The sequence below is a fragment of the Lutjanus erythropterus genome, chromosome 12, assembly GCF_056507025.1.
Source record: "Lutjanus erythropterus isolate fLutEry1 chromosome 12, fLutEry1.hap2, whole genome shotgun sequence".
Lineage (NCBI taxonomy): Eukaryota > Metazoa > Chordata > Actinopteri > Lutjaniformes > Lutjanidae > Lutjanus > Lutjanus erythropterus.
This window is the reverse complement of record NC_139328.1, coordinates 28,859,489-28,886,639: the sequence shown is the minus strand read 5'-3', so window position 1 is coordinate 28,886,639 and position 27,151 is coordinate 28,859,489. Positions and strand designations below refer to the sequence as shown.

At 40.0% G+C, this 27,151-nt stretch overlaps 1 protein-coding gene across 1 annotated transcript in view; it reads left to right on the top strand.

Moving 5' to 3' along the window:
• The first annotated feature begins 279 nt into the window (after positions 1-279).
• gpr158b (G protein-coupled receptor 158b) overlaps positions 280-27,151 on the top strand; it is an 85,783-nt gene continuing 58,911 nt past the window's right edge. The window contains exons 1-2 of the mRNA XM_084732502.1: positions 280-1,604; positions 14,721-14,826. Of these exons, the coding sequence (XP_084588628.1) occupies positions 757-1,604; positions 14,721-14,826 (954 nt within the window). The 5' untranslated portion in view covers positions 280-756. The remainder of the gene's footprint in view (positions 1,605-14,720; positions 14,827-27,151) is intronic.

Genomic DNA, 27,151 nt, shown 5'->3' with positions numbered 1-27,151 from the left:
ATGTTGTAGGTCTCTCCATTATTCACTCTATTCTATTGTATTCTAATTTTAGACTCAGTCTAATTGACAGACTGATCCTCCATCCTCATCACTGAGAGCCCTTCATCATCACCATCATCATTATCTCATCATCACCACCACCACCCTCGCTTTTCTTCCTACGGGCGCTACTTTCAGCACCGGACAGCTCCCGTCTTTCCCACGCTCCGCCCACCTCCGGCAGACTGGCAGTGAGAAACAACCACACACACCGGTGGGCGACACTTGAGGTGGCCTATTAGGGTTTTATTGGGAGGGACGGAACTTCAAGAACAATTTGCTCCGTTACCCGTCATCCTACTCCTCTCACATGGATCTCTCCGAGAGGGAGTAGAAAGACACCGTGAGCGCTCGGTCCATAACGTCGCTTCATGTGGATGAATGGATCGCGGGCCGGTGAGGAGTCAGTGTTGTTTTTTTATGAGTTAGGAGGCTGGAGAGCGTCTGTTGTGTGCAGCTGTTTGGATCAGATACTGTAAAACGGAAGAGAAGAAGAAGAGGAAGAAGAGAGGGAAAGTCTGCGTTTTCTGTGGCGCGGACAAAAGATGCAAAGGATGAGAAGTGGGGAGCCTTCATCGCTGAAATTGAGGACATTGTCTGGTGTGTGCGCGTCTTAAAGTGTCTCCATTCCAGAAGAAAGACAGAGGCTTTGGTTATGCTCGCCGCACTTTGCCAAGTGTCCACGGTTTCTTGTCTGCGCCTGTGAAAAGGAACGACATGGCTCTCCTGGTCGTCCCGCTGCTCCTGCAGACAGGGCTTGTTTTGGGGTCGAACTACGGTTATGTGGAGTGGTCGGATAACGACAGAGATGACAAGCACCCACCGGTGTTCAGCACCCAAAACATCAACAGGGAGCCGCCCCACCACCCGACCTACTCCTCGGTACCTGCCACGGAGCGCGCCGTGGTGGCGCACAAAATCGAGGAGGACCTGCCGCGGGTGGTGACCGCCTTCCTGCACACCGGGGACTCCTCGGCGCTGAGGCAGGTCAACTGCTCCCGGAGGTACGAGCTCAGCAGCCTGCGAGGCGGCCTGCACGTCGCCTCTCATTACTCCCTGCACAGCATCCTGGACACCGTAGCGCACGCCACAAACTTCCTGAACATGATCCTGCAGGCCAACAGGTCCAGGGAGCACACCGTGCGCAGGGACATCCACTGGTACCACGCTCTGGTCCAAAGCATTCTCGAGGGGGACCCCAAAATCCACCGGGCGGTGGTGACCTTCCACGCCGAGGAGCCGACGCCGGGGCCCCATGTTTTCCTCCAGGCGACCAGGACCGAGAAGGAGGTGGTGCTGCAGGACCTGTCCAGCTCCGCGCACCGGCACCTGAAGAGCAGGAGCCCGGAGTCCGACTGGTTTACTGAGTTCAGGGACGGCAGGAGACACGCACACACGCACAGGAGAGTCCAGGAGGCAGGTGGGAGTTACCTCCTGGACAAGAACCAGATCAAGTGGTCGGCTCCTTATCTAGAGTGTGAACACGGGGCGTTTGTGCCTCACTGGCTGCTCACCCTGTCTGCCGGCTTCTATGGACTGAAGAGCAACTCTGCACCGGAGTTCAGGTGAGAGGAAGAGTGTCAAAGAGACAGAGAGAGGGCAAAACAAGCAGTTTCTATTGGATACGTTTTGTGACAGCAATTTTTCCCTTTTATGCTGAACAAAATATAAACGCAACACTTTTGTTTTTGCTCCAACTTTTCATGAGTTGAAATAAAAAAATAGGGTTATTTATCTCAAATTATACTTCATAGATTAATCAAATTCCGTGCTAGAGAACACTTATCTTTTGCCAAAATAATCCATCCATAAACAGGTCTGGCATAGAAATGCAGATTAAAGGGATAGTTGATCCAAAAATGAAAATTCAGTCATTATCTACTCAGCCTCATGTTGATTGAAGGTAAGGTTTGTTGGAGTTTCAAAGGAAATCAGCACTGTAGAATCTCCCAAACAATGAGGGTAAAGGGTGATCAGTTTTCAAATGTAAGAAAATAACCTAATAAAAAATTTAAATTACCTCTATATTTCTCATCTGTTGTAATTCAGTTCTCCTAAAGCCTTGACTGACTGACTGACTTGAAAGACATCATTTACACCATGTTCTTAGCCTAAATCTTCACTGTAGATCCCTGTTAATGTATGTGTGCACACAGTCTGAACTGTGTGTGTGTGGTGTGATGAGGACTGGGATTACAGAAGACAAGCAGTCTTTGTTTTTTTTCCAGTTGTTTTTATAGGTTTGAAAACTGTTCACCCTTAACTTCAATTGCGTTGGGAGATTCTGCAACACTATTTTGCTGTTAAACCACAGCAGTGGGCTAAAAATGGATTTCTGAGTCCTGTCATATAGACTTTCATCAGTTATGGGTGTTGTTTAAAAATTAAAACACAACTCCCATGACCCCTTGCTACTATGTCATCAAACTACATCTTTTGTTATTGTTTTGATTAGAGAGAGAGAGAGGGAGAAAGAGAGAGAGAGACCTCGCAGCAGAATTTATATTGTGTGTTTAAATTTTGATGATTTCACAAGTGTGCTTTGGACTGGTCACAATGAAAGGCTACCTTTAAATGTTAAAGTTTTATTTAAAAGACATTTATTGTGCACTAAACTATGGCTATTTCACATTCGCATATACCATTTTTATCCTCAGGAGGGCAAAGTGATGAACCATCTTACTCTGCCTCTGATTGGCTTAACCTGATATTCTTATCCTAACCCTAACCAATCACTCCTCGTGCCTCGGGTTGGGCATCAAGAATCAATTCCAGATGAGAATCAATTCCAAAATACAATTCCAACGGGATCATTAAGAAATTCAACTTTAAATTCTGCTTGTTGACACAAATTTCTCTTGTGCTAGTTTCAAATTAGACCATGTACTGCAAACACCTACTGTATGTCAACCTGTCAGTGTGTGTCCATAAACATGCAAGTTGAATGTATCCATGTCTTCCCGATCCTCATGCTAGTAGTTCCATTATTTTCAGTTCACAACCAGACTTAGCAACCAGCTGTTGCTAAGTTGCTTGACAAGTGGGTGAATAGCACAAATTGTGTGAGTCTTCAATCAATCACCTCAACAGGAAAATAGCCTCAACGAACCCCAAAATCTTCAATAAACCAGAGAAGAAACCACTGTTGCTATGTTATCTAGCTCATGTTAGCTTAGTTCAGCGTTTATCTGTAGTAATTAGCATTTCACACAACTCTGCTGAGAAAAAGGCAGGAGGAAGCTCAAAGAATCTGAATTTAGAATTGTTAAAATCATTAAATGTCTAACCCTACTCATGCCTAAACCTAACCGACCCAACCAATGAAGACAACGAGTCCTAACCTACCAGAGAAAGAGTCATGACTTTGCCCCCTTGGGAAAAAAATGCTATTCCACTGAATGTTTTTTTTTTTTCTTTAAGATCAAACTGCACATTTTATAGTGGCCTTTTATTGTGACCAGTCCCAGACACACCTGTGCAATGTGCAATAATCCAGCTGTTTAATCAGCATCTATATAAGCCACATCTGTCAGGTGGATGGGTTATCTTGGCAAAGGAGAAGTGCTCAGTATCTAATTTTTAACAGATTTTTTGAACAACATTTGAAAGGAATAAACCACTCGAGTGCACAGAAGAGGTCTTAGAGGTTTTACTTCAACTCATGAAAAATGGAAGAAAAACGAAAGTGCTGTGTTTTTATTTTTGCTGAGCGTATTAAGGCATTCCCTACTTTTTAGCCTACAAACACACACTATACTTGAACACTGGAAAGACTATTAAACAATGGACTCCAGCTATTAAAATCAGTTCACAACAGCCAACCAGAACTAAAAGGCTTATATTTGATTGACAGTAATTCACTGTGCAACTTCATGTAAATATGGAACCTGATCAACTGCAGCCTTGATGTGAGAAACAGATGGTGTAAAAAAGGCTTCACAGACACAGGTAGACCTTTCTCATTTAATATGCTCGCCTGTCAAAGCACAGCTGTGCATCTCTGCTGCTGCATCCCGCCATCTAATGAACACTGCAGCTTTTACACTGTATCTTTGTTGCTGAAGGGATCTATACAAACTGGTTGTTTTTTTTTTGTGAGTGTGTGTGTGTGTGTGTGTGTGTGTGTGTGTGTGTGTGCGAACAGCAGTTAGGTGCATAAAATCACCCTAGGATATCCTGTTTCAAGGCTGCAGTCCAGGAGTGTCTCAAAAAGATCAATTAAATCATGAATAAACAATGAAAGATCACAAACTGCAATATGAAGCCACTCTGAATTGCAGGTGCACTAAACCTTTTCATCTGTCTGAATAGAGGTGTATCATGCACCACTGACAGACTCCATTTTCAAAATAATGGATTCGATAATTGGATTCCCTCGTTGTAGATAAAATATGATAAATGCCCTGCTCAGTGGCCCAATGTCCACAACATTGTGATGAAGTGCTTCTACAGTGTACCTCCAGTGGAGAAAACATGATAAGTTGCCTTCTAGAGTACACTTAATGCCATATAGAGTGCTCTTCCAGTGAAGAAAACATATTAAAATGCCCTCAAGAGTGTCCCTGCAGTGGAGAAAATGTCATTAAGTGCCCTCTAGAGTGTCTTTTCACTGGACAAAATGTGATTAAGCGCCCTGTAGAGTGGTCTTCTAATGGAAAAAACATGATAAAGTGCCCGCTCTTCCAGTGGAGTAACAAGACAAAGCGCCCTCTAGGCTGCCCTTACAGTGGGCAAAAGGTGATAAAGTGCTTTCAGTGGTGATGGTGCCACATAGCATACAGCTGGTGCCCTTTTTTCGGCCCTGAGACTCAAACAGCCTGAGTCCGCCACTGTCACACCAAGACGTCCACTTCAATACCGTCACACAACCCAGCTGGAAGTGCAAGCTCAGTGAAACCTGTAAAGAAACAAGAGACGGTTTGTCCTTGGTGCAAAATACTTTCTCAATTTCTGGAGCCAAAATTCCACCACAAACTCACACCCACATCTACTGACACCTCCAGCAACATGTTTTGTAAAAATCCACCTTAGACTAGTGAATAAACAGGATAAAATGAATGTGGGTGACATTTTGTTTGGATGACACATAAATCTTGCTCAGTGGTTTGTAGGCAGCAGTGTGTCGTGCTTGTGATTTCGGCCTCAGGTTGGCACGCATCCACCTTGTTGACGTGTCCCTGAGCAAAGTGCTGCATCACTACCTGCTCCAGGGACAGTCGCTCTCGTGTTATGGAGCTTGTGATGCGGCCAGGAGCTGCTCTGGATATTTTTTGGGGAGTTGTACTGCGGTCATTGTTATCGCTGCACAGCATCGGGGAGGACTGCGGAGTTACCACAGAATCAGTTTGATCAGAAACATCATGGTCTGTAAGAGAGAGATTTACTGTTCAGTTTCAATTTTCTGTAACAGCTCACAGATTTCTGGCTCTGATGCTCTGTTTGTCTCCGGAAAAAAAAAAGACGTACTGCCTGTCTGGGATATTGCCTGTCTAAAATCATCAACGTGCAGTGATGAGGATGTTGAACTAGCTGAGAGAAATGGGAGATCTGCTGGTGTCACTTGCCTTAAGCGTCTATAAATGTTACATTTAATTAAATGAATGCATTCAGTGAATGCATTCATAATCAATCAATTGACTATTCAAGCTCAGCCAAAGGCTCTTTGAGTCAGTGTTAAACAGACTGACATTTTACAAATCACTGTGATTTGTGACAGAGGAAGAAGAAGAAGAAGAAGAAGAAGAAGAAGAAGTCAGATAGAGAAAAGAAAGTCCTGGTCACTGCTTTTGCAATATAGAACAATATTATTTTATGCTGTTGCTTGCACACTGTAATATTTTCCATTGATAGTCTCCAATTCACGAATGTCAGTTTAATATTAAGGTTTCGGACATACTAATAAATCCCACACACTGTGTGTAGTGTCCTAAATGTGTTAGTAAGGAATTTCAGACGCAGTCAGTGGCTGAGTATTGACTAGTAAGCCAACCAAGACAGCAAAAGCAGTCCAGTTATGCCTCGCTTAAAGTTTTGTTGTTCATGTTAAGTTACACTGTTTAGATGCTAGCTGCAGGCGTGCTAATTTTAGCTGCAGCTCCTGTAGGGGATTTAGCTCTTGGCCTATGGTAATGGTGTAATATTTAGATTTACTGTATTTTGTGTTTGGCAAGAGCCAGCCAGCTTTAAGAGTAGCTGTTGTCAGTAGGGTTGGGTCAGTAAGGTTGGGTCGTCCATTGCCACTGGCTGACAGTCATTGACCACTGTGCTCTCTACCATCGTAAGATTGTGATTTAAAAGCCTTCTTTATTTGAGTGTGTCCCCTCTGAGTTGCCGTAAGGCAGTAAGTTGTTGGCAAAGTTCAGTTTTTGACATGTGGGAGAGGGAAAAAAAATAAGTTGCTGCTGCTTTTCATTGCACTATGTCACCATGTCCTGTTTATTTTCTTATTAAACCATCCAAGTTAGGCGATCCCAAGACGATTCTGAGACTGTTTGGACTGTTTCTTTCTTAGCTCAGTGGTGAGTTGCTTTTTCTGCTATTGAACAGCACTCCTGATACATCCACCAATGATATCATCGTCCATTGGCATGTTTCACTACAGACATTGTCATTAGGACTAGGTATTTGTACTAAATACTTAAATAGGTATTGAACGAAATAACCCAGCACCAAGTAGTATCAAAACTTCTCCAGTCAAATGATATGTGCATTTGATTCTTTTTATACCTGTATCTAGAAAAAATAAATATTTGTATAGTTTCTGGTTTTCTCTCAGACTGCTTGAATTACATTATACTTAAAGGTTATTGTGAAACTTTTACTCAGTGAGGCCTAAAATAAACTGCCTATCCCAGCTTTAAGTTAACACAAGACAAAAGTCCTAAAAAGGCTGTGGGTTAAATCTTAACGCTGAGAAAATTTCACCTGCTGATGAAGCCCATATCCTATAGTTGAAAGCTCCAGAAAAAATGTAGTACGTTGGAATATTTTATCAAACTACTATTTCAAGCCTAAGCACTGACTTGCTAATGTGCAGACTTTAAGTAATTTGGCACTTGTCAGCAACAGTTATGATGTCAGCAGAGGGAGCCAACTTAGCAGGGAACATAATGAAGTGGTTGTTCAAGACCAGAGTGTGTCATGTAGAAAAGATATAGTCTCTAATTCAGTACATCGCTTGGCTGTAGCTACTGAGCCAGATGCATGCTGTTCTCCTCCTCACTCTTCTTCCTGTAATGTGACTTGTGGTTTTCTTCCACTCATCTCAGTCCTGTGGTGACATTTCTCTAAATAGAAAGTCGGTTGGCTCTGGACAGAAAAGCATAAGCTAGTGCAGATGATGCCGTCAGTTCCACAACGTCTTCTTCTTTCTGCCTCAAAGCAAACTGTTTCTCATCTCTTTTTTCCTGTCTCACTGTGCTTCCAGACCAAATGTAAAACTCTACATGAAGAGATGCCACTAGCTAAAAGTGTAAATGATAGTTGCAGATTTGAAGTAGACTCATGAGGTAGGGAGAGACAGACTGCCTCGAGGCACAGCCGGACGCTGCATTGTTATCATTCAGTAGGACTGGTAAAGGTGATGTGATTATTTGAGGCTACAGTGGGTTCTCACACGGTTTTAAAGGTGCGACAGGTACCATTTGACATATGTAAATTAGAGCCACAAGGATGTTGAAACAACACAACAGATACAAGTAATAAATGATGCCATCACTCTGAAGACTCTGGCTTCCTCTGCCATCAAAAACATGTATGTACTACATGGCGCTGGCTTAGAAATGGAGTGGGTCCCCTGGCACTGTACAGTGGCTGCCCACTGCTCCTAACACTGTAACACAACACAATAAATAAGAACTTCACTTCTTTCCAGAAAAGTAAGAAATGAAAAGTTACGCATAACAAACATAAGAATGATTGAAATCACAAGACACTAATATTGATTCACTCAGCAAAAATATAATGCAAAACTTTTGTTATTGCTCTCATTTATAAGCACAGAAAAGGTTTGTTTCTCTCAAATTGTGTTCAAAAATTTGTTAAGGGATAAAGATACCCTTTTTTTCCTCAGGAGGGCAAAGTCAAGACCTGCCCTACTCTGACTCTGATTGGTTAGTATTCGATCCTTCGTTGGTTGGGTTGGTTAGGTTTGCGAATGAAGAGTGATGGGTTAGGATTAGGGTAAGCCAATCACAGGCAGCGTAGGGTGGTCATGACTTTGCCCTCCTGGGAAACAATTGGTAAAACTGGAATCTGTAGCTGTATGTGAAATAGCGATAGTTTAGTTCTTAATAAATGTCCTTTTTGTGAACACAGTTATGAGAAAAATAAACCTTTTGTGTGCACACAGAAAGTCTTGGATCCTTTACGTCAACTCATGAAAAATGAGAGAAAAAACAAGTGTTACATTTATATTTTTGTTGAGTATAATTTTAACTTAGTGTAACGTGAGGGTTCGATGTCTGGTGGCTGGATCACTCTTGTTAAGAATAAACAGCGGGATGGAGACTTTGTTCTCCACACTTCAGCAGCTTAACAGCAACAACACTTCCTGGTTACACTTCCTCATTATGGGTCATATGTGTCTTAACTAACCAATGAGAAGCTAGAAGGACTTAGACTGATATAAATGTGTGTGAGAATTACAAATGGTTTTAATTGTTTTTAACAATTCTGCTGTGAATATTTTAACATGTAAATGTAAATAAACAGGCTATGATAACGGTGTACTATAAATACACACAAATGTGTAAATAGTTAACTGTACAAACATTGTAAATGTATATTTTTGGCAAATTACTAAAATAAGTGAATTAACTTAACTTGTAAAACTTACCATGACAATTTCCATATTTCTGGCCATGCTAGTACCGTGGCTCAAAAAATGGCAGTGTTGATTGGCTGCATTGTAAACCACTTAAAACTTATTTGTCCAATATGTTGACCAGATACCTGTAAAACTAGTGAAATTTCCATGCTCTCTTAATATTAGCATGCTAACAACTACCAAGATGATGACTTTATCTGCTTGTCAGGGACCAAGCAGTGAGGCAATGAGGAGAACAGGAGTTTGTTGAAAAAGATAGGGTTTTTATTTACCCAAAAAATGCAAAACAATATAAATCAAGAACTTAATATCTAGGCCTATAAAAGAGGTCAACAAAATAAAACTATACTCAAAATAACAGCAACAAAACAGGATGTTAACTGAACAAACTGACCTAACAAAATGAAACATATATACTGGCTTGGCCAAACCAGCTAGCACAAAAGGGGGAAACAAAATGGATATCTACTAAAACTAATGCAAAGGAAAAACTAACTAAACCCCAAATCCCCCTCTGACATGGCTGGAGATGGTACGGCCTGATGAGCTGGCCACAGGATTTAACAGGTTCCACCCCTTGACCACACCTTTTGCCTCTCCAGGATGATACCGCCCCACCAGCATGGTAACTCAAAAGAAGACAAAGAAAAATAATTGATATAGCAGAACATTACTAATTTAACCTTACAGTGTGAAAATGTGTGCACTCCATTTAAACAGTGTAAAGCTTAAGGATACTAAGAAAATTTTAGATCAAATAAATTGTAGTGCGGACCTGAATTGTTTGGGGTGTGGTTGACTGCAAATTAAATGAACCTGTGTGCTGAACAAAGAAGTGAGGTGAGTGTGTGCACAGTTTTACCCTTTGACTGTCCCTTTGTGTGGCTTGGCCATGACACTGCTACTGCAACTTTATCTGCTAAACATCAGTACGTAGCCTCCACTCCACATGTCACGTTATTCTGAGCGTGTTGGCATGCTGATAGTAGCATTTAGCTCAAAGCACTACACTGCACTACACTGTGTAGAGCCTCACAGAATTGCTAGCTAGTATTGCTGTAGACTTTTGGTGTTGTTTTTCTTCTTTTGGTGTAAATTGACGTGCATAGCTGCTGGAAAGAGGAGAAAGATAAATCAGAACATCCACATGCTAAGGAGCAAAGGAGCTCTTATGATAAATAAGTCTTGAATTTAAGAAGAACTAGCTTGAGTTTAAAAAAAAGCTTTCATTACTATTGATCTGAGGCTTGCATTTGTCTCCACTATTGTTGTCATTTGTTAGCAAAGATCCTTGGAATTAGTTGTTCTGGCAACGAGTTTAAATACGGCACCATACAGACTTTAAAGCAAGAAGAAAGAAATCAATTACTTTTTTGTAATACTTGACATTTTATGATAAATACTGATCCATTTCAAAAAGACCATACAGATTATCAACACCACTGAGTGCTTATCCTTGCTGTAGTTTTGGTGTGTGATAAAATTTGTGCCTTGTCCTCCCATGCAAGCATCCACACTTTGTTCTCAGATCCACTGTCTAACACATCTTTCTGCTATTTCTACTGCTTTTAGTCTGTACCAAGCCTTGACCTGTAAACACAAACTAGAGCAGACACACACACACACACACACACACACACACACACACACACACACACACACACACACACACACACACACATAAACACACATTCTGTCACTCAAAGGTATCAACACGTTTGCCTCCCTCTCTTTCTGCCTGGTTGTGTACTGGAGGAGAGCTGGTGTCCAAAGCCTCTCTCCATGGCTGTTTGTTCCACTTCCCAGCAGGCAGATGGAGGTAACGGGTGTCAGGCTCATCCACCGAACCACAGAGGAGAGACAGAAAAGAGAGATGACAGAGGGAGAATGCATGTGAATGTTCGGCTTGTACGATGGAGGAGGAAATCAGCAGAAGAGGGTAAATCAAAGAAGACTGAAGCTTGCTTTACGTGCTTCTTTAGAGAAAGATGAGCTGGACTTGGCTTTACACAATAGGCTTCTGCATATAACTATAGCTGGAGTGAACTTGGCTCCACTGCTTTAACTCTCAGGCAGTTTTTCCCCTCTAATGCTGTATTGCAGTCACATCCCTGAACAGTATTTCACCATATTTACTTCACAGTTGTGGATCTGTGATGGCTCGCCGCTGCACAGACCAGCAGTCTCCATGTACTGAACTCAAAACTGCACCAACGACCTGCAGAGATGTTGGGGTCTGCAAGCAGAGAGAAAACATGAGAATTTTTCACACCGTTGGTGGGAAAACACCACGGCTGTAATGTTGTTGGACATGCTGCATGTGTAATTACTGTTTTGAAACTTACCTATTGAACAAAATAAAAAGGTACTGGGCAGGTACTACCAGAACTATCTGCAGTGACCACAGGTATTACTGTAAGAGACTAAGTAGCTAAATCAATGTCTTGAGGATATAGCCATATTTTATATATTTCCCTCAACAAATCCCATGAAAACACACAAGCAAAAACACTTATCTTACTAACAAGTATTGTTTGTGTAGCCAAAGCCTGATATTTATTTTGCCTCTGTGTGTCTGAGCTCTATTTTTGCTCAAAAACTATGAAAAGCCACACTGTTGCACTGGGTGAAATGTTGTCATTACACGGGCACTGGAGTTTATTTTGAGTCAGTACTAAATACCTTGTATACTCACTAGAACCTCATCAAATGTGGATTAGCTGAAATCTTAGCTGAAAATAGTCTCCAATAAATGCACTGTTTACTTTCTGCTTTCTGAAAAGGGCAGTGCCCTGCTGTTTTGGGAAATTACACTCAACTGCCGGTTTACTAGCTAAAAATAATACAGTCATTTACAACAGCCCTGCAATGAATTCTGGAGGAGACCATGTAATGGGTTGTGTGTGTGTGAGGGGGCTGTAGTTTGTCCGCTGCTAATCTTGCGTACTACTCATACTATCAGCCTAATATTTTTCATACACTTTTATGACTGTATGCTCAAGGATCTCTTGTGGTTATTGTAATTCAGTTTTCAGAAAAACTTTGACATAGAGCTGCAACAGTTAGTCAATCAATAAATTAGTTGTCAACAATTAAATTAATTGCCAACTCTTTTGATAATTGATTAACTGTTTTGAGTCATTATTTAAGAAAAAAAGTCCAACTTCTCTGATTTTCAGCTTCTTAAATTTGAATATTTACACTCCTGTTTGTCACTAAACTGAATATCTTTGGGTTGTGGACAAAACAAGACATTTTAGGAAATGGCCTGGAATCAGTGATCAACTTTTTCACAATTTTCTGACATTTATTGTTTTGTTATTAAGTTAAGTTATGCAGTTAAGTGAACCCACGATGCTTGGTTAAAATACCATTACACTGTTCTATACATCCTAAAGAAAACTGAGACTTTAGTATACAGAAAACTCCATTTGACTTTGTAAATCTCAGCTGGTTGCATCTGGCAGTTGTGGTGACATTGCAGTAGGTGCTTCACTATCTATTGCCTGGCAGTGATCATCAGTAACTTATTGATAACTCTGGAGGATGTATGTTGTGGTGCTGTTGAGCTGTATTGTGTTATATGACACATGTTTCAATCTTTTTGTCAAACCCATTTATGTGATTTGGCTGAAAAACAGAAACACTCATTATAATGCACTACAGTCCAGCACATCCAGCAGAAATCAACATTGGCGTTCACTTGGAGTAATGCTTCTTGGTACCCGGTGAATTTAGCTTTTTGTCTTTTAGCCTCCAGAAACTCCTGAGTAAAATATCTGACTAGTTAGGTGCTAAATGTTCCACTTTGCTCAACAGAACAGTGGGTTTTCAGAGCCTTTTCACTGAAAACAGCATGGCCTTGCCAAAGAGATTTCAGCCAGCTGGAGCAAATATTTGAAAAACACCTGGGACAGCTCCTTAATGGGCCACGGTCGTGACGCATTTACAAAATCTAACACCATTAACAACACCCAAATATTGTCTGGTTAGGACTTGATAAATGCTCTTTAATTAAATTAGCACCAAAAGCACTTCAGAATTATGTGTGAGAGGAGGACAAAACAGGTAGTCTACTGGAAACCATGTATGGCTCAGCAGTGTTGTCTCTTAATTTTTATAGTTTAAATGTAATTTAATTTAATTAAGTTTAATTTAGTTATAAATATGATTTTTTCCTTTCTACTTTCTACTACTTTCTCACCCAGATGTGCTCCGACAAATTGAAATTTGGCACTAATGAATTTAACAGGAACTGCTAATTGGTACAACATAATTCTGGGGATACCTTAAAAGTACCACTAAACCCCGGCTGCGATCACATTCTTGCCTCTGTCGTGGCTCAGAAATAGACCTTAATAGAATAGTTTTGACTCATTTTAAACTGGAACATTTTCATTTAGTTCTATACCTGATATTTTATGGTCCACTAAAGTTAGGCATAATACGGGATGAATAAATCCACGCAATTTTGAGAGCACCTCATGGGGTTCTCTTGTAAAAGACTGAGATCCAGATGTCATTACAAAATCGACTCACTTAATTCTGAACCAATTTTCATGAAATTTAATTTTGTTGCATACAAAAACTAAGCAGTTCATTATCATTAAAATAAACTTACCCTGGGAAGTCTGTGATGATATTTTTATGTTCTTGTGTATTTATTTGATAATGAGCTAATTACACTAGTTACGCAAATTGCTCAACATGCAACTTTTAGCAACCAAGTTGAATTTTATCTACTGTGACATTTAAATCATAAAAGTTTAAGACTGAACAGAATAAGGATAAAGTGTAAAAACTTTTTTAAGAGGAAACTTTTGTTTTATTAAAGAAGTAAGGAGAAAGCTCCAGACAGCTTGATATTGTCTGTCCTTTTCTGACCAAAACAATATAACATTTATATGGAATGCATCTCTAAGTGCATGTCTGGCAAGAAATAGCACAACCTTGTTATGCAAGTATTTATTGAAAGTTCAACCTTGCTTCTGTTCCTTTTTTCTTTACCTTTATCTCCGTCCCTCTCTTCGTTTTTCACTTCCATCGCTCTTAATTTCTTTCCAATTTTCAATCTATTTCATTCATTCCTCTCTATTACCACCCCTCATTCCCTGCTTTTTCCACCCCTGACCTTACTTCCCCTGAGCATCGCTCTTCCTGTTCTTTTTAATTTTCGTCTCTTTCATTCTGGACTTCACCTCCGCCTCTGCTTCTCCCACCCCCATCCTCTCCCTCACACTGATTTGCTTAACCTCATACAATTTCATCACCTTTTCCCTTCTCTTTTCCCTCTCTCCTTTGTCTCACTTTCTCTCACCTTCTTTTCCTTTCTATTTTGCTTTTCTAATATTCCAATGAGATGTATTTCTTTTATTCTTCTCCTCTTTATTATTCATCCTAATCTACTAATTCTGCAGCTTTCATTTTTACTTTCTTTGCTGTACCCCTCTCTCATTACACTTTGCCTCCTTATTGTTTCTATTCTTTTATCCCTTCCTCATCACTGCACGATCTTCTCTTACAATTTCCATGTCACTACTTCCTCTAACTCTACTCATTATTCTGTCACTATCCTCCTTCCTCCTCATCTTTCTTCTCCTTCTCTTCATTCCCTTCATCTTTCCTCTTCAAACTGGTTGTGGCAGATGGTTTCCCACCATAGAGTCTGGTTCTTGCCAAGGTTCCTGCCTGTTAAAAGGAAGTTTTTCCTCGCCACTGTTGCCTTAGTGCTCGCTCATGGTGGAAGCTGTTGGGTCTCTGTAAATAATATTATAAAAAGTATGATGTAGACCTGATCTATGTGAAAAATGCCCTGAGATAACTCCTGATTATATGACATCTTTCTCCCTGGCAGGGGTGTCGTCCGTGTGGATGTGAACCTGCAGGACGTGGACATTGACCAGTGCTCCACCAGTGGCTGGTTTGCTGGGACTCACCGCTGTAATCTCACCAGTATGGAAGTGAGTCTGCTCTACAATGTGCTTGTCTTTATCATAACCAGCAATGACAGAAAATGCTCTCATTTCACTTCACTTGTCTGGGTTGTCATTCTGGTGTGCTGTAAATGAAGTAAACCCTTTTCATTGTTACATTCAATTGTTTGTTCAGCCATACACCCTTCAGTCTGTTCATTATTTCCTCAAAAATAAGACACTGTGATCAAAACATAGGTGCATCAAGCAAAAAAACAAAATTGCAACAAAACTGTGTGACATATGTGAGTAAAGACCTGAAAGAGACATTTGATAAGAGCTCTTCCTGTCGAACATTAGTGTTGTTCACCATTTCCTCTCACAACCATGTTCCTTATCAGAGTGTCTTTGACCTCACTGTAAGGCTTTCTGGTTGAGAGCATCAGCTAATTGACCAAAACTGAAAGAGTAAAGCTGTCCGTTCGCTCTGCTGCAGTGTGTGAAACATAATATCTGTGGAACCCTCTGGTCTACAGCCAGGCAGCGGATGCTTTAAAGGACCAGTGTGTTTGATTTAGTGGAATCTAGTGGTGAAGTTTTAGACTGCAACCAACTGAATACCACTTGCCTCACCCTCCCCCACCAAGCACGAAGAAGCAACTACAGTGGCTGTTTGAATATTATATTCCATCCCTGGCAAATCCTCCTAAATCTTACACAGTGGACCTTTAAGAAGAACTTGATACAGCGTTGGATGTGGGCCTCCGGTCATTTGAAAGCAGCTAACTGGCGCATGAAGCCGTTTTCCGTGCTGGCATGCGTTGACATTGTGTGGCCCACAGAGCAAGCACACTTCCTGCTTGCCCAGTGGCTAACTTCTGGTTCAGCCCCCTGCTAAGTTCAGTAGGAATAAAATTAATTAAACATCTTCTAGATTTTTCAAATTGGAACACATTAATATGGAAACGAGCCATTTCACGTATCCCCCATTTTACAGCTGCTTCTTTCACAATGTAAGCCAATGGGAAAAGTCTTTTTGGCCACTGTGTCACTACATTGGTTTGACCATGATGTCAAATTGCCTTAAAGCATGATGCTCTTTCTAGGGGTTGGGCTGTACTTTGGGTAGAGCTTTGAGCTAAATGCTAATTTCTATGAAAACCAGCTCAGTTTAGCACATTAGCATGCTAGCATTTGCTATTGAGCACTAAATACCAAATGCAGTTTAGTCTGATGGTAATGTCATTATTGACTTTATGGCAATGTTAGATGAAAAGTTAAGCAATCACTTATAGGAGAAATCTGTAATATATTTACTAGAATAAATCCTAAAATGACCAGGATGTATCAGCGGAGATTAAGGAAATATCCTAAATTGAAATATTCACTTCTTGGACAACAAAGCTAGCATGTCAGCATGCTCTCCTTTCAAATTTCTATTCTGGGCAGGAATAACTGTTTTTGTTTGTCTGTTTCATGTTGATTAGAGTTCTAAACGTTAGCTGATTGAGTTTATGAGTTGTGAGAAATCCACAGTATGTATTTTCAGAACAGTGGGCCTTTGTTTTCAGGCTTAGCTTTACATTGACAGACAACTGACAGTTATAAAGAGCTGATCAACTTAAAGTGATAGACTCATTCTTGTTTGTTATTGTCAGGTTATTTTTTCCCGCAGTGTTCCTGCAGCCTACCTGAGCTAGAGAGGAGGGTGTGGGAGGAAATAACTCGCTTTAATCATAGACTGTATATTAAATAGGATTTCAACCCTTTTAATATACCATCTATAGCTCCAAGTCACTATTTGGACTGCTGTACTCATTTTTTCACATGCGAAATTGCTTAATATTGCTCCTTTAAGTCACTACAATTCATCCTGAGGGGAATATGAATGTCTGAACCGTGTCACAAGAGGAAAAGTACAGGGATCACCAAAGTCATTAGGATTCATCATCTGGAAACCACACTGCTCGTACAAAGTTTTGTGCCAACAAAGTGCTAGGTAGATGTTGAGTTATATTACTGGAAATTGGAATATCCTTGAATATCTGTACCAAATTTCATTGCAATTATCAAATATTTGTTGAGACATTTCACTTAAAAAAAGCAAACAAATATGTCAGCATCTTGAGGAAACGTCAGGGGATCACTTTATCTTCTGGGGTTCATGAGTGCCCACACAAAATTTCATGTCAAACCATTCAGTAGTTGATATGGAAGATATTTCAGCCTGGATAAAAGAGGTGGATTGACTGACAGACTAACAATGCTATTCACAAAGCCACAACGCTAGCATGGCTAAAAACGTCACACAAGGATTGTTCTCATCATTGCATAGTTAAAAAAAAAGCCCAGACAGTAATCCGGTGTCTGTGGACTTCAGTGAGCGTGCAGCAGGGTCCTTGTCTGTAGTGATGAGGGTTGACAGTGCCTTGTCCATGGTATAGTGTTTTTACCTGAGTGACCACTGTGATGGAAAAGGCAGCAGCCATACATCATGTCTGTATCTGTTAGAGCCTCTGTGTGTTTGTGCGTGAGTGTGTGTGTGTGCCTTTGTGGGTGTGTGGTTTCGCCTGTGCGCACGTCCGCTGCCTTGCTCATGTCAGTGCCAATGCGTTAGTTTTATGTGATGTATTGCAGGAAGCCTCTCTGACTCCAGCAGGGGAGAGGAGCTGCTCAGGCTTGCATGGCATGTCGCTGGCCATATGATGTATAATAAATGCAGTGTAATGGATTGCAGCAAGACGTGGTGAATAATTGACCATGCTCTTTGTCTTTGTGCCCCCCCCGACTCTCTCTCAGCCTGTCATGGGGGGGCTACAGAGGAGACACGGGAGGTCTCCATGTTCGTCTTGATCTGTTGCTGTGTTTCCTCTGCGTTGTTCCATCTTTATAAGCAACTCTCTCGTGACTGCTGTCTGCTTAAATCTGAATGGCGCTGATTATAGTACTGTATTTCTTCTGTTCAGATCTGTGTTGGCTGCAGATGGTGTGTGTGTGTGTGTGTGTGTGTGTGTGTGTGTGTGTGCATTGTGTGCGCATTGTGTGCAGTGTCTTTCTATTATCATCTCAGTAGTGGGCAGAGGCAGCCTTTTAGTTACCAAGGACGTTCCAGTCTGTCCATCCAAGACCACTTTCATGGAAATGCTTTGACTTATCCAAGGTGTCCCCTGTATTGGTGTCTCTATCCACATCCATGTGTGCTGTCAATGCAGATGTTTGCTTTTCTCATATTCTGTAAATGGACTAACCCTGAACATGAAACATTAAAAGAGGACATTTTCAGAGGATCATTACAGAGCTAACTACTCATCACTCTCCTCTTTTCCTTGGGAAACACCATATTTGGCCAAGCGGCAGTGAATGATTCAGTGCCATCTTGAATCAACAGTGTTATTTGTCTCTCCCTGATTCATGTGAAGGAATGTTGGAAGAAGAAATGAAGACTTTGAAAACAGCAAAACGATAAATTATACACATTCATTACCCATGTTTTGTCAGAGGGGAAAAGTATTGACCATGAAATCTATTTCTAACAATGTCATTAATCTCGTCCTTCTGTGGATGATTTAATTTTGTAATGAAATAAACAATAGAAATGGATGTTTCTTGCAGAATGAATACAGACGTATTGCATCTGTCCAATGTATGTGTAAACAAAGGAGGGACAGTACCTAAACATCTGGACCAGGTTTCATGGCAATCCATCCAATAGTTGTCAAGGCTTTTTACTCAAAAACAAAAATGTCAGTCTCGTGGTTGTACTAAATATGAAAAGTCACAGGATCACCAAAGTCATTTGGCTTTATCCTCTGGGGACCATGAATGTCTGCACCCAATTTGGTGGCAATCTATAGAAACCAGGGACATCATGATACCAGAAATTTCATATTGAATACCATCTGTGCATCCATTGTCCATTATCCTTGACAGGTTGCAGGGAGAGCTGGAGCCTATCCCAGCTGACACTGGGTGAGAGGTGGGGAAACACCCTGGACAAGTCACCAGTTCATCACAGTCAATATTGAATACCAAAACTAGTGACATTCTTAAAATTTCTCAATACCTAATTCAATACTATGGTAAAAAAAAAAAAAGCCTGGATATCTTTATTCAAATGCATAATGTGTAAATTATGTCACTGGGGGTCTCTCTCAAAACAATAACAAAAGACGTATAGTTTGATGACGTTGTGGAGTTGTTGTCTTCATTTTTAGTCCACCACCATAGCTGATGAAAATCTGACATGACTCAGGCAGAAATCACACTCATGAATGGGAAAATATTCAAGTTCTATACAGGTCAGAGTCGCCCCGATCTGCACCCGTCATTAACCACACACAAACAGTCACTCACTGGTCACACGCTTGTTCTCAACAGGCGCAGTGCTTGTACTCCTGCAGCTGCCAATGTGTTTCCATAGCGACGACGAGCCTAGCTTGCAGCAACCAAAAGCTAATACTTTGTGAAACTTTTTACAAGCAGCAAAGCCACTGACAATATTATTGTCACTGTCCAAAATCGTACGAAACATCCAACTTGGACTTCGACAATGTATGTATTGTCCACAACTTGGCACTGGCTATTTTTAATATTGTCTCATCCATTTTAGCTATAAACTAGTGTACATCACCACCAGATGAAAGACTTGTGTCCAATTGCTTGGTAGGATATGGAGTCAAAGACTGTTTTGTAGGCTTTCACACTAACATCCTGCCAGCTGACTAGGCTTGATATTACTGTATTAGCTGATTTAAATTTTAAAAATGCGGCATTGTCATTTTCATTTCTAATTTCTCCAGAAAAAAAACATATTATGGTAATGTATCTGTTATATTACTGTTCGAACCTGCTGCCTGACAGCGATTAGTTTATTTCTACCCGTGCCTGCACCTGTGAATTTATATAAATATGTTTTTTATCCATAACACAATGTTTTTGCAAATCACCCATTGCAGGTATGTTACTTTGATAGTAGTCTAGTACTACAAGCTATGGCTACATATGTTAAACACAGCAGCCTTTAGCGTTCAAAGTATTGGTTTTTGTGACATCCCTAGTGGAGACACTTCACTTTGACCAACATTTCCACCCATAAAGCCACACCTCTAACATGGCTAAAACACACAGAACACAAACACAAGTTCTCAAAGTAAAACAAAGTTTCTGTGAGGCAAAACTTCCTGATCTACAAGGACGTGGTGAGAGATGTGAGCTGACAGTCCGCTGATGGTGTCTGAACATCTGTAATATGGCTGTCAGCTCCATCACTGTTATATAAAGGTGAGAGTCATTTCTCATTTATATAAGTGGAAGTGATAAAGAGTTGTCAAACACGAGCAGTTTGCCTTTGAGTTAATATTACATGGATTAGTCAGAGTATTGATTGATTAATTGATTTATCAGTGATATTAATGTCTCTGTTTCAACTTATGAGCAACTTGCTGTATAAAATCTAGAATTTGGTTTAAAGTTTTGGATGTGAAATGTTCAACATTTTACTTCTTTCCTACCCATCATTTGTAATCTTGTGTTATTTCTCTCTCACTGTTTTCATTTATTTTCCCATCTTGTTCCTATTTGCTGTAATCAATTGTTTTAGCTGTTGTTCAGAAGTCCAATGCCAATACTTTGGTGTAGTACTTTGGGGACTTTACCTCGATTTTCTTGTTGAAATCAAAGTCTGAACACAGTGCAGTCGAGCTTCCAGGAAATATGATTTGGGTGCTACAATAATATCACAGCACACCACACACACAATGCTACATTTAGGTGAAACTTTAATAAAAGCTTGTTATCACAGACCAAGAAAAGAATTGCCTTTTGTCCCAAACTCCCCATTAAAAAACAGTTCATTTCTAAATCTCTCTAAATACATTTTTTGGGAAATGGGCTGTGGAAAGTCAATGTGAGGCTCATTGCTTTCTCCATCAATACAAACACGCCCTGAGGCTCTGTCTCAGAGACGAAGATAATAACGAGACAGTCTCTAGTAATGTGACGGAGCATCATGTGTTCTGCAGAGCGTGCCGAGTATCACCACAACAGTTCCCTTCTCACCGTTACTCTGATGTTCAGTCAGTTTAGAGCTGAACAACTTTTATGACAACCCCTGTTTATTCTGTGTAATGGAGAAATAGCCTCTTTTTGCAGTGAAGGCAGCAGTGAAACCTCAGGAGGTGTAGCGACGGCAGGCGATTAATCTCTAAACTGCCTGTACGTCTCACTGTAATGAAACATTATAGTTGCTTCTGAGATAGTGAGGATCATTTTTGCACTCAAACTGTAATAAGCTGTAAATGCAAAAATGTTAGCAAACAGTTGCTTATTTACACATTCAGTAGACATGTAGCTACATTAGCATTAAGTTGTGTTTCTGAACACATGAAAAAGTTGAATATTTACTCTTCTTTTAGCTCATTTATTATTTTTTTTCCCTTTTAGCTCGCTTATTTAGACTATTTAAATGGTGCAATAACTATCAGCAGGGATAACTATCTTGGAATAATTAATGAAACACTAGAGCTTCAATGATTAGTCGATTAATCGATCAGTCAACTGTAAGAAAACAAATTGCCAGCTACAGTATTTTGATACTGGATTTATGGCTTCAGTTTTTTTTAAGCAAAAATGTCAAACATTTGCTTGTTCCACCTTCTTAAATGTAAGGATTCAGGCTTTGTTTTAAAGTTTGAATGTCAAATGTTCAATGTCTTGTTTCTTTCTTCCCCACCATTTGTAATTTTGTGTTACTTCTCTCTCAGTGGTTCACTCTTTTCTTTTATCTTTTCCATCTTGTTACTGTTTGCTTATTCCTACTGTTTTCAGGCGTTGTTCAGCCAGCCTATTGCCCATACTTTGGTCTAGTACTTCTGGGACTTAACCTCAATTTTCTGGTTCAAATCAAAGTCTGAAAACAGTGCAGTAAAAAGATGCCAGGAAAAATATGGTTGGCTGATAAAATAATTTCTTAGAACACCACACACAATAGATAAACTTTAAGACTTAAGGTAAAAATTTCTTCTTCACTTTGGGCTCTGGGAAATTGTGATGAGCTTTTTTTTTTTATTTTCCCCCTCCTACATTTTATAGACTAAATTGATTAATTGCTAAAATAATTAGCAGATCAATCGATAATGAAAATAGCCTAATCGTCTACTAGTTCATTCATTCATTCATTCATGAAATGTCTTCTGTCCCTTTTAACATGACACATTGTTAATATAAAAATATTGTTTAGTGGATCTTTAACTTTCTATATATAATATTTTCGCAATAAAACATCTTTAATCGAGTAGAGCTCTGTAATATATTTTGTTGAGTTGCATACTTACATAATTCCATATCTTTCCAGCCATTTTTAAATGCATCTATAATTTAATTAGAGTTGTTGCAATAATTGCAAATTCCTGACAAACCAACTGCAGGGGATGGCAAGCAGCCATGTTTTTTTTTCTGTTGTTTCATGAAGGTTGGTCCTTCTTGTTTTACTGGAAACTTCCATCCTTACATATACAGTACGTCCTGTGATGTATCATTTGTGATGTCGTTACTGCAACATTATAGTTACAATGTTACCATTAGTTGAGTTGTTGAAACATTACATTGTAACAAGTTTTCCATAATATTTTTGCAGCAGCTGTTAAATGTCCTTCGCATAATGTTCCCAGTACTTTACATTATTACACTGCTGCATCGTTGCTAAAACGTCACAACATCTCCAAAAGGTGGTGGAAACACATGGTGTTTCATCCTGGCGATGTTCAACAATGATATGCTGGCGACGACACTCTGGAATCTCACTTGGTGGATTGGTTCAGCATCACATGTAGCAAAAGTAATATTGCAACTATGACTTAAACATTTTTTTATTAAGATTCCTGCAAAAACGACCAGGTATTTCCAGTTCACTTTTTTTAATATCAATGTGAACACACCTATGCACTCAAAAGAGGAAGCTGAAGTACAGAAGAACTTAAACTGAGACACAGCATAGGCCTTTGTTCATTTATTTGTTCCTTTGTTTGTCTCTGTTGTTTTTACGTGAGATAAACTTAGCAGCAGAAATGACATATTTTACATTCAAGTGAACGTAGGTCTACTGAAAAAAATATTTTGACATTAAATTTAGCCAGTTCCAATGAGTAAAGCTGGGATTTAGATTAGCCATATATAGTTTAGCTTCCTTCATCTTCTTCTTCTTCTTCTTGGCTTTTTTTCCGGTCTGCCTGGATACAGTGAGGCTGTGGAGGAAGGTAGGATGTGTCACCATGAACCAAATACAAGACTTCATGCATTATGGATAGTCAGTCGTAGGGGAAGCATCTTACATAAGGAACCACTGCTTATATAATTAGACGAGAACTTGACGAATGATTGGTGTGGGTGATTTGTGACTGGATGCCTCTGAGTATGTTTGTCTGTTTTTTTCTCTTTTTGTGTGCTTTTTAAATGTATGTGCAGTATGTTTGTATAGTGTGTGTGTGTGTGTGTGTTGTCTCTCTCCCCATCCTATGAAACGTGCCGCTGGAGATAAAGGGCTTCAAAGGCAGAGCTCTGCTAATGAGTGTAAACTGCTGTGACAGCCAAGGAGGGTTACCCCCTCTGTCTCTCCTCTCGCTCTCTCTTCTCAATCAGCTGCACTTCCTCTTCTCCTTTTCCTGCTCGTTTTCCACACTCTCTGTTTCCATGGCTATTCACACATTAGATTTCTCTCTGTCTTTGGCTATTGCTCCCGCTTCATCTTTCTTTTTTTTTTTCCCCACTTGTTTTCCATTTTTTCCCCTAGCCTTTTCCCTCGCCCTCACCCCTGTCTCTGTGTTTCCATCTCCACAAAGCCAATTAACTCCACTGAGGAGGGCAGAAAGACACGCCAGAAATTATACCTCCATCTGTCAACATGCCATTCTTTGCTTTTTGCCAGCCTAACACATTAAAGGAGATGTCTATAATATATTTACTGTAATAAATCATAAAATGAACATGATATGTCATCACAGATTTAAGTCTGTATAAAGGAAATTCTGAAATTTTCTTCTAAACATATCACACACGTTAGAAAATTGTTGCTGAAAACATGAAAAGACTGAGAACTATATAGTACTGAAATGCGGAATTAGGCCATTAAATCTTTCTGGACCTGAAATATGGCTCGATGCTGCACTGGAGCTGTAGTCCCCTAAAAGTTTATAAGCCAGCTCACGAACAAGTGGAGTCTGGCAGGCAGTGACTGAACTCCAACTCCAGTGTGTATTTTCAGAGCAGTGGGCTTTTGTTTTCAGGATAATGGGCTTAACTTTACATTGACAGACATTTGACAGTTATAAACAGCTGATCAAATTACAGTGGAGGTGCGTGTCTTGCACTCCTGCAGTGTTCCTGAAGCCTGCCTTGAGTCTGGAGAGAGGAAGTCAAGGGGAAACAACTGGCTTCAACCATAGACCAGTCCCTCCAGAAAGTTGCGATGTTGCAATCGCAGCAGTTGACACAAATTAAACCAGCTCCAAAACATTTTGTTTTTTTGTGGAGAACCTAAAGGTGCTTCTTTTATGTACAAAGAAAGCATATTTTGTTTGAAGTTTTGTAATCCTGTGCCCTTTGCTAAGGTTACTTAGCAACACTCAGAAGAGAGTGTGGTTCTGTCTTGTTATTTGGACTGCGGTACTAATTTTCAGATATGCAGTTGTTACATATTGCTCCTTTAAATCATCATTTAAACTGACCAAGTTATGATGGAGAGACACTCCTTGCCTTTCTCTGCTGCTTTAAATGCTGCAGCAACATCTTCCTCTTCAGTATAAATTGGTGACCTCGACTGTTATCATTGCAGCTTCTTTGCAGTGGACGCCTTATTTGTGGATTTACCTTCATGCAGACACAGACAGCACAGTCTGACAAAGGAAAAATAAGCAGAAACACCACTATTTCTTGGTGCAGCTTTGCAACTGTTCATAGTGATATGTGAATCCCTTTATTCTGAAAAATTAATTACCTGGACACATATGGACCTTCTCTGCCCCGCTGCAAGAATGAAATCAGGCTGCCTCTGCAGTGTCAGGCTGTATGGGGTGAAAAAAGGGACATAAATTATTTGTCCCTGCCTTACTGTGTGTCTTTTGCAATCCTTATCGTCTCTGGCACATTGCAGAGAAAGAAGAGGATTTAAACTTCAAAAGTCTTAAAGTCAGTATAAATACTGTATGTAAGGAAAGGGATACCCAGCTGAATAAGACACTGCAAAAAAAAAGAAAAAAAATCCTGTGCAGAATGTTAGCAGTAATGGATATTTAGGTAGAAGGAATATGCTGGATTTGGAGTTTCTTCTAAGATGTGTCATTCTGTATTTGTCAGGAAAGCTTGCACTCGCAAGACCTGTTTTTTACCTGCCTTATCTCTAGCAGGTAAAAAAAAGGCGACTTGAGGAGCAGAGGAGACAGAAAATAACCTGTTCTGCTCTGTCTTTTCCTGTTTCACTTCTCCTCTTCTGTTTTGTTCTGCCAGAGGCTCTCTGTCTCTCCTTGGGGAGAAGATCTACAACTAAACCTGAGTTGAAGTGTTTCAAGACTCAGTGCATCTGTACACTAGTTGGCAATGCATGCAATTGTGTGTGTGTGTGTGTTTAAATATTCTTTCCCTCTTTTTCATTATCAAAGAGACCATATTTAAATATACTTTTTTTTTGGTTTAAAAAAAAAAGGTCAAACCGAGGTAAATAAACCCTCAATTTATTGAAGCGAAGAGTTTTACTGTACCGCTGTGGAAATGTAAGAGGCTTTCTGTGCATTCAACTATACAATTTATTCAAAACCACTTTTCTCCTCTGTGGGCTGCTGGGAACATACATAACAGAGCATGATTTCACATTGTGACTTTAACATACAGTACCATATCCATTAAAACCTATTACCATCTGGAGGGATCTCATACACCTCCATGACTACAAAGCTGAGGGGTTTCTTTTTCCAAATCAGCCCACTCATGCAAAACATGTTCGCCTCTGCAAGAAGTCTGGCACGAAAGCATCACACTAAAGGTGTACTGTATGTTATGATTCAGATTCACTGGTTATTTTTGTGTGAATCGACTTGCCAAGTTCCTCTTGTACTGTGCACGTAGATGGTTCTGTGCAGACTGTGACATGATTCATGTCCAAGCTATCGAATGTATAAACAGTAGAACAAGAAGTGGACGTACCGTTCAGGTCTCAAAAGTGAAGCAAAGGAAAAGAAGTGTCTGAAACTTGCACTCTTTATAATGTCCAGCAGGGGTCCACTTCCTGCAAAAAGAAATCCCACTGTAGTCCGACTGTGAGTCTTATATGAAAATGACCCTATTTTTTACTTGATGTACATGGTAAATAGTTTCCTAATGAGTTCATGGTCTTCTTCAATACAGCATGATTTTCATTTTGTAGATTATGGTTCAATTTAGAGTAAAATAGATGATAAAGTGTTGCATGATTCAGAGCTGAGCACGCAAACACAAAACTCAGATCAAACTGTCAAATTAGGTAGAGATGATCAAATATGAATCAAAATTCTGTTACTCAGTTGCCTATTTCTTGCATAAATTGTTTTTAGAAACATAATTTAGTGTACTGTTTATCTGTAATAGGAGAAAGATTACAACCAGACTTTAGGGTCGTGTCTGTAAGGGAACCCAAGATTTGTGAAACTGTTGTGAGATTTGTGTGCATTGTTTCTTAATTTTGCACATTGTACAAGCGTAACAATGTTGTTTAATATATAGCTAGGTAGGTTCAAGGACCAAAAACACCTGGTTAAAAAGAAGGAGCATGGTTTGGGTTAAAATATTGAATAAATATTGCATGGGTCTGGGGTTTCCTTCTAGACATGACCAGGTGGCTGTGTTTATGGTTTCCAACAGAGCCTCCCAAAACTCAGACCAGCAAACCAGGCACTGCCATTCAAACATAGATCAAGATTCGGTTACGAAATGTTTTCATAAACATAATTTGGTGTATTGTTTAGTTCTAATACAAGAAATATCGCGACCAGGCAGGTGACTTTTATTTCCTTGAGCCAAAACCAAGCTTTTAACCAAAAAACAAGATTACAACCCATAATACCACCAAAATGCCAAACTCAAAGACTTAAAGTCCACAAACCAGTGGGTGACGTAACAGTGGCTCTGTCCACTATGTCTACTGTCACTGATCAAATGCAGCACAATTTGAGGAAAGTAGCGACACACCATCAGAGTGGTAAACACACAGTGGACACAGCACTATTTACCATGAATTTTATTGCTGGACGTCTGTTAATATGAAAACTACATCAATAATTTAAGACCATCACATAGTAGTTTAGAGTCAGACTTATCCACAATATCCAGTGGGTGCACTGACCATAAACAC